Source organism: Populus alba, chromosome 3 (genome assembly GCF_005239225.2).
Source record: "Populus alba chromosome 3, ASM523922v2, whole genome shotgun sequence".
Classification (NCBI taxonomy): domain Eukaryota; kingdom Viridiplantae; phylum Streptophyta; class Magnoliopsida; order Malpighiales; family Salicaceae; genus Populus; species Populus alba.
Genome location: NC_133286.1, coordinates 18166463 through 18175559, shown reverse-complemented (window position 1 = coordinate 18175559; position 9097 = coordinate 18166463). Strand labels below are relative to the sequence as shown.

At 31.8% G+C, this 9097-nt stretch overlaps 1 protein-coding gene across 1 annotated transcript; it reads left to right on the top strand.

The window, feature by feature from the left end:
- The first annotated feature begins 4482 nt into the window (after positions 1 to 4482).
- LOC118054402 (small ribosomal subunit protein eS27y) lies at positions 4483 to 5488 on the top strand. Its single transcript, XM_035065970.2, has 4 exons — positions 4483 to 4639; positions 4728 to 4829; positions 4912 to 4940; positions 5146 to 5488. Exons 1-4 carry the CDS (start codon positions 4637 to 4639, stop codon positions 5270 to 5272), a joined length of 261 nt encoding a protein of 86 aa, XP_034921861.1. The 5' UTR covers positions 4483 to 4636; the 3' UTR covers positions 5273 to 5488.
- Positions 5489 to 9097: the final 3609 nt, after the last annotated feature.

The window sequence follows — 9097 nt, the reverse complement described above, 5'->3', positions numbered from 1 at the left end:
CTGATGTGTGTGTAAGGAAGTACCTTATGAACCCACTGGTAATTAGAACGTGAATGACTTAAAATCCAGTTAAAACGGACTTAGTCTAGACATGCAAACTGGCATAAAAGTCACTCTGACCGCTAAGAACGCACAACAAAAGATGTGTATGCACAGTTTGTTGTAATTCTGTAATGATTACAGGCACGGTGGAGATCGGAGAAAACATGTCAATAGTTGAACTAGTCCTGTTTGTGACCTTACTGGATCCAGCTAGTGCAGAAAGCATAGAGCAATTAATTAAGCAATGTTACTTGAGAAAAAATTAGGCAGTCATCTAGGCACCGATCCCGATGAAAATATGAGAAACGATGTTCGATAAGATCATCGAATTAGAGATGAGAAATAGTACTATAATCCTTTATGATAGATATTAGGGCGTATATCGGGATTTGCTAGATTTGGTTTCAGAGCTCTTCATATTCAAAGGAATAAAACAATGCAGGCGTCTTCAGGAGGGGGCAGAATACCCTTGAAATGGGCTGATGGAGAGGAGCAAACAAGGGCGAGAAGGCCAAGTTTCATTTGCTCGCCTCTTTATTTGAAATAATTATCATTGTTGACTAGCTAGCAAGACATTAAGTTTGGGTTCTCTAGAGTAGCCACAACTTCTGAGATAAAGGATTAGACCAAGGCTTACAAATTCATTGATATATAGTAAATGCCTAATCTCAATAAATGATGCATTATTTTTTTGCAGTTTAATGGGATATAATTTTTTATTTATCTATTGGATAAACTTTGTTAAGAGATTCTAATTTCTTATAGAGTTACAATTTTATAGCAATTAAAAAATAGAAAGGCCTTCCAATTAGACCTATAGGTTACTATTTATGAGTTGCGATATTTTTCCTAGTTGGTTATATTTGTTTTGCAGTTTAATTGGATTTTTTTTTATTTAATCATTTAAATCAGACTGAAACTTTGTTAAAAGATTCTAAAAGTCTTATTTTTTATAAAGTTAAAATTTTATAGTAATCAAAAAATAAAAAAGCCTCTCGATTAGGCTTATAAGTTACTATTTGTGATTTGCAATATTTTTTCTAGTTGGTTTAAAATTCATTTTCTTATTTGGTTTATAAATCTTTTATTATTTTTCTAGATTTTCTTAGGAAATTTCTACTAGTTATTTAACTTGTATTTTAATAAACTACATAAACATAAATTATTCAATAACAAAATTTTGAGTTAGAATTTTAATATGGTCCATCTTTAATATAATTTTATGTTTTTATACTTGTTGTCTTTCTTGTATTGCTTTTATCAACGTTAGTTGATATTAGAGCCCAACAACTAAGTTGTTTTGTTTGTTATATGTATCTAAATAATCATGCTTGGAAGACATCACACGCAAAAAAATATTTATGTAAGAGGTGATGAGGAGATTTCTTTAGGGATATAAATGTTTAGGAATTAGTGATAAAAAACATGCATAAATAAATTACAAAATTCAAAAATAATATTCATAAATTAGTAATAAAAAACATGTAGAGATAAATTATAAAGTTAACCTGTTAATTGATAAATATGAGGAGCCCGAAATATCATGAGAATAGTTATCATAGATGTATGAATAATTTTGAAAATATGTTTCAAAATCATAAGCAGAGAGGATAACTTTTTGATGAGGGCTGGCCTTAAAATACACAACCTATTACACCTAGACTGTACGTACAGTCCTGCACACCTCTTTTTCAATAAAAATAAAGATACTTTAGTATAAAAGATAAGTGACAACAATACTATAATATAATAACCCAGTTAGAATACAACTTGTTAATTATTATTTTTTATTCCATGGTTAAAAGTATCAATTAAATAGGCTGTGTGTTAATAAAAACTAAAATTCATTTTTTTTTATCAAATTTTAAAAATAAGCATCACGTGTAATTTAATACATCTAAAAAACAAATTTCTCTTAATGTTATTCTCAAAACTCAAACTATAAACATGAAGACAGTGGGGAAATCTCTTCAACCATTAGGCAATGGCCTAAACTTCTTCTTCTTCTTCTTCTTTCAATTACATGGCAAGGGGTAATCTTGGGGCATTTCGTGCATCCATTGAGATCTCAGAATAATTATAATTGAATCAAAACTAATTTTTTTTCTTGAATAATCTAAAAATATATATAATTATACATAAATTAAAAAAAAAATTCCAAGACAAACATAATCAAACAACGAGAGGCTTGGTGGGTGCCTAACGAGACAGAGTCAGGACCAGGGAAAAAAAAGTTGGGCCAGGGCCCAGTCAAGAGTGGCTAATAGGGGTTGACAATTGAAAGTTAATGTCACTTATTAATGTGGAACTTTTATCAGCTATATAAAAGCTTTTTTTTTTCCTCACACACTATGAATTACGTGAATTAGTTTTCTGGTGAAAAAAATTTGTGTAAATAGATATATATTATATACTCGGTAAATACACACACACACACACACAACTGGCTAAATAAATAGATGATTTATGATTGGTAATCTTAAAAAGTAAGTTGGATGGTCAAATTATCTTTCTTTCTTTTGTTTTTTCTTAGTTTCAACTTGAAAATCTTAGAGAAAATAAATGAAATTTTAAGACATTTTGAAAAACATTGTATTTTTACATCTATATATATACATTCAGTTAATTATGGAAGTATTTAAAATACTGGGCTTATATATGTTTTTGTAAATGGGCAGACAATAGAACATGGTTTTTAGGGCATGTTCTGTTGATAAAGCCCAGAAGCAGGCAGGGAGCCTGAAATTCTTTTTTAAGGATGCATATACAAGGATGATGCACACGGTCCATTCATGACATCCACGAAAAGCAAACAACTTTAAGTCCTGTCACGACCGTAATTTGTGTTTCCTTGAAGAAATTCTCATATAACATGATTTAAACCTCGTCGTTTTGGTTTGAAAATGGGTAATTGTTGGTTGTTTTATTCAAATGAATACACAGTCCTTTGCAAACTGCCAGATGGTGTGATGCCAAGCTTACAGAGGGGTGATTTTTCAGGAAGAAGAGCGAGTTAAGATTATGATATAGTCTATTGTCTTCTTATATCATATCCCTTCCCTACTAGGTAAATTGTTATAGAGTTCTCATACTGATTAGCAAAAGGGTTTTGATTTTGATGTTAATTGTTTTGGGTTCTCATGACTGTAAGATTTCGGATTTTGATGTGAGGAGAAATGTTTTGAATATCAGTATTAGTATGTAGATTTTGTGCATTTTTATTGTGTGTGTTTGTATATGTATATTTTTGAAGATAATAAATATGTAAATTTTTAGTAATTTTAAAATTTATGATACTTGAATTTATTATTTTTAAAAAATAAATTTAAGATTTAACCAGTTATACATTTTAAAATTATTTTATTATATATTTAATTGTTGCTTAGTCTGATTTCTTAATAGTGTTCCATGTTTAGGTAAATAATTTACAGGAGGTATATTTGGAGGGTTTGGTGTTCCATCCTGTGTTAAACGGGCGGTGTTTCGTGGCTATTGTTATGTCATAAAGGGGAGGATTTCATTTATGTACATTTTAATCTCTAATATTTTTCGAACATTTTATTTCGGTTTCTATGTTTTATTTCTTATAAATAAGTCCTTTATTAAAGTTTTTGGTCCCAAATGTAATTTAAACAAAATATTAACTTTCCAAAATCTCAACTTAAAAAAAAATTTGAATCAAAACATACAAGAAAAGGAAGGGAAAAAATGTTCTCGTGATAGACATATCATATTATAGAAATTAAATTTATTGTCAAAACTAGTTTTGGCTAAAGACCTAGCAAATCATGATTAGTCTTGGACATGTTTCATGTTTTCATGTGTAGTTTTGTTTCTTTCTCCCCCCCTTCTTTTTTTCTTTGGTTTTCTCTTTTTATTCTCCCCCTTCATTTTTCCCTTCCTTTTATTTCCAATAGCCATCAAATTATCCCCTCTCTCAAAGATTGCTATGTTTCTGATTACTTCTTGAAGAAGTATTTGAGATATTGACATAATAGAACCTCACAAAAAACGATATTATAAGAAGAATAGCATCCAATATATATTATATTTTGAGTTTATTATTATATATTTTTTATTAAAAAACAAGTTAGTAATACCTGATACTTTTTATGTTAAATGCATTCTAATGTTAGCATGTTATATATCTTTTTGTTCCTGGTTAATTGTTATGTTTTCTTGAGTTAAAAAAAAATGATCTGTTGGTTTTAATTGACATAGACTTGATTGAAAAAAAAAAAAAAAAGATTGCAGGGATAAATGTGAGACAAAATAAAAACACAGACCACATTAGGAAATCTCAAAGAGCTCAAGTCCCAAATATATTGTCACTAATCGGACAAAGGTGAAGAAACATAGAAGATATCACTACTTAGACGGTTATGCCCCTGGTATTCATGTCGCCCTAGACCCTTCGATATGAAAGGCCGAGATGTCATAGCTCGAAATCCAACGGCTTATAAGCCTCATTCAGCCCTTTATATTTATCTCAATTAGCCACTCCGCCATCTCCTTTCTTTCTCGTGCTCTCTGAGGTTTATCGTCCAGGGATTCGTATTCCTGCAAAAGAGAAAAGCCCGTTTCAAGGATCAAAATGGTGTGTCACTCTGTAATAATTTCGCTTTTTCTTTGCCATGATCTGCTGTCTTTTAACTGATCTGTTTTTTGAATGCTGTTAATGAAAGGTTCTCCAAAACGATATCGATTTGCTTAACCCACCGGCAGAGCTTGAGAAGAGGAAGCACAAGCTCAAGCGTCTTGTTCAGTCCCCCAATTCCTTTTTCATGGTAATTAAAAATATTTTTCTGTTTATTTTTTTTCTGATTGTATCGTTAGTTTATGATAATATTTTCTTGTAAAAACTTGCAGGATGTGAAGTGCCAGGGTTGCTTCAACATGTAAGTCCCGTCATGAACTTTGTTTATTTTTTCTTGATAATTTTTTTCATAATAACAAGATTTAAGCTTTTATCTGTTTGGATTGAAATATTTTTCTTGATGAATTTTTCATAATAACAAGATTTAAGCTTTTACCTGTTTGGATTGAAAATGTGTAGTATTTGTTTTTATTTTATTTTATTTAAATGAATACGTATATGTGCAGAACAACAGTGTTTAGCCACTCCCAAACAGTTGTGGTGTGTGGGAATTGCCAGACAGTGTTGTGCCAACCAACTGGGGGTCGTGCCAAGCTTACAGAGGGATGCTCGTTCAGGAAGAAGAGCGAGTGAAGACAATGATAATTTACTGCCTCTTTATTTCTTTCAGCCCTGTTCGGTAAAATTTTTGGAGTTGTTTCTCAGGCATGATGATGATGAATTGAAAACAGGGGTTTTGATTTTGATGTTTAATCGTCTTAGGTCCTCAATGACTATATGATTTTGGATTTGATGCACTGAGAAATGTTCCCAACATCAATTTAAGTCTATTATTTAGATTTTGAATGATGTTGCTGCCTTTCATCATGTTTCTGTTGATTATGGTCTATGCCTTTTTTGAGGCTTCATGTTTCTACATAATCCTGCATTATGCTTGTCAAGCTTTTATCTTCTAATTTATGGAAATTGGTTGATGGTACCTCAGGAATGTTATTTAATTTTCCTTCCCCTACTATGCTAGCAATAGCTAGGCACATAGTTTTTTCTGCCATCAGCTTTGATGAGAGTAATGGAGTTCATAATGATCTTGTCCGATTATTTCTTGATTTTGGAGAATGGGTTGTGGGTTTTATGAATAATGATAGTCAAAGCACCTAGACAAAACGACTATGTACTGTCTTCTATTCCAGCCATTAGAAAGTGTTTTGATTTCTCTAGTTTTCATGCTTTTTTATGACATCTTTTGCTTTTTGAATGGATTTCCCATTTTGGGGTGAAGCGAATTTCCTGCCATCGGTAATGTGTTATACTGGACTTGTGTTTAGCTTTGAGAATGCTTGTATTGATTTGAGATTACTAGGTGATTGCGGTAGTTTGGTAATTTAGGCAAGGAAGAGTTGAGACATGGTCTTAATTCTTTTTTTGTTGGATGGCATCACAGTCATTAGGACAAGTAGGCAACTATCTGTTTGATTTTGGTACAATGTTCTATTTGTATTGAATTGCTTTGACGCGATGTTTTGTAGCTGGTAAATTTGTGCTGTTATGGGTTGAATTTACTGTAAAGGAGACTGTTTGTATGCTTACATGGATCTATGTTTTTTTAGCAAAATAACAGTTTGGTAAGTTTGGTTCACGTCGAAGAAAAAAAGAGACTTGAAGGTACATGGAAGTTACGTTTATGATATCATCGGGTCTACTAGAAAGATTTTAATTAGCAAATTAAACTATAACAAAGATGTCATTAATGGTGACTGGAGTGGGGTCACCTTAACTATATCAAAGAGGCCATCAGCGCTTGCGTTTCCCTTCTTGCCAATGGATCTCCCAACTATTTTGGAACTCAAATTGAGCCATGTTCTGTAATGGATTCCTGTTTTTCATCTTGGTAGGACCTTGAGGGCTCTTGTACTCTTTGAATTTGAAGTGTTACTGACCTTATGAGAGTTGTAGAAGTATAAAGATCAGTGTAAATTGCTCAAAAAATTGACACAACTGTGAAAAGATGTGTGGATGTCATCTCGAACAACTGCTTATGGTTCTGTAGCCATGATTTTGAACAATAGCCTTGATTAGATTTTTTAAAAAACGTTGAGTATTATATCCAGTTATTTGTAGCCATCATTCAGGTCCAAACTGACTGATTCTTGAATTTTATGTAAAATTAAAACTAATCATTAATTTATAAAACAATGTTTGAGCCGATGCTTCCCGAATGCAATCCTTAATGCTGCGGGCTTTGTGCAACTTCTTCTGACTGAGAAAGTGATTATCTCGTGCTTGTAAATGTGGGTGTTATCGCTCTTTATGGCCATGGTTCCCTGGCGATGAATCAAAAGGACAGAAAGAAAAGGTAGAAGCTTTACACTGATCCGAGCCTCTACTTGATTCTTTTGTCCCTTCTGATCTGAAGATGCAATATTAGACCTTAACTTAGCACGTTTAACATTTCCGATTTGACTAAAAAATGAGCAGTTAAAATAAGATTTACACGAGTCCTTTGGGTTGGATTGTACCGCACTTTTGCACTGTAAATCCTATTTCAAAAGACATAACCACATCTGCAAGGAATTTTAAAAGATATAACCGCACAGGAGTTTCACCATATGGCAGCAATAATTTTCGAAACAATAATTTTTGCAGAAAGCCAAAGTGCCAATATTGTAACACTATTGGTCACACTACTCGTACATGTCCAAAGCTACAATCCATGACTACAAAATATGCTGATAAGATACACCAAGGCTTGTAGCCTAGCGGTGGTAAGGAGTTTCCTTGCCTCTGCATCCTGGGTTCAAGCCTCAGCGTGTACGCCTGTCACTCCCGCGGTGCCTTACATGTTCACTGGGTTTGCAGGATGTTCAGTGAGCCGTGAGATTAGTCGTGGTGCGCGCCAGCTGGCCCGGACACCAACGTAAATATAAAAAAAAAATATGCTGATAAGATGCTTGTTAAGGGACTTAAATGGCTAATCAAACTCTTAGTCATGGTTTGACTCCTTTAGGCTTTCAACAATCTTAAGTAGATCCTTTTTTATTCCTTTATCATAATACAAATCATATTGTATACTACTTCGTTCATGTAGATGATTTAATCATTATAGAAAACTTTAATCTTCTTATTGTCAGGTTCATTTCTTTATTAAGCTAACAATTTAATCTAAAGGATCTTGAGAGTGCATATTTTCCTAGGAGTTGAGGTGGTTCATACTATGTCATTTTTTTTTTTTATAAGTCATCATTATTACATTCACAACATATTATCACAATATAACTTGAAAAGAGCTAAATCAGTCCATACATCTCTTTCCATAACGTAGGCACTTAGCTTACATTATGGAACTATTGCTGCTGATCCCACATTGTATATAAGTGTTCTTGGTGCCTTACAATATTTGTTACTAAGTCAACTATACATTTGCCTTAGTTTATGCATAAGCCTTTTCACACTCATTGGCCTAAAATCAATAGATTACTTCACTATCTCGAAGGGACTCTTTATTATGGCTTACATCATTGACGTGTTTAATTAATGATTGTTACTGCATATTTTAATGTTGAATGGGCTGGAAATATGGATGGTAGAACCTCCACAATGCTTATATGGTCTTTTTAAGGTTTGACCTAATATCCCGAAGCACAAGAAAGCAACATGTTGTTGCTTATTTTTCAATTGAAGCAGAGTATCATGCTTAAGCTACCACATCTTTTGAGATTAGGTGGTTATCTTTTTTTTATGGAACTTCATATTCCTATTGAACAATCACCTTTCATTTTATGTGATAACGTTGGAGCAAATTAGTTGAGCCTGAATCCATTTCATCATCATTAGATGAAACATATTGCCATTGACTTAAATCAAACAACTTATGACTTTTCTAATATTTTGAGGATCATGACAAGGTTCTAAAGATTGTATTCGATCTTCAAATATAAATTAATTAATTTTTAAATTGATAATAAATTAAATTGTTTATTTTATTTAATCTTATTTTATTTAGAATTATGATTTATATCCTAGACAACTTATTAGGGAATCTAATGGGCCACATATATAGGAATCTTTGTTAAAAATTAAAATGGAATGATTGATCAAGTGTGACTTGATTATAAATAAGTTTTAGAAATTGAAGACCTAAATGTAATTAATACATGTATTACAATTCTAGACATAGAAAAATCAAATAGGGACTTGGTTAAAAAAATTTATAAAATTATTTTAAAATAATAAATGTGATATTATTTAAGGGGAAAATTAGTATTTTGATATTAATAGGGTTTTTAAGTTTTCTTATAAATAAAATATTATGCCTCTTATTTTTTATAAGAAAAAAAGTAAAGTACAATATAGAAACACCTAAAACACAAAAAAAGGTTAATATTCAGAGGTATAACAAACCTTCTCTTTTAAAAGGTTTTAAAAAATTTCTCTCTAGTAATTCATATGGATTATCGTTAG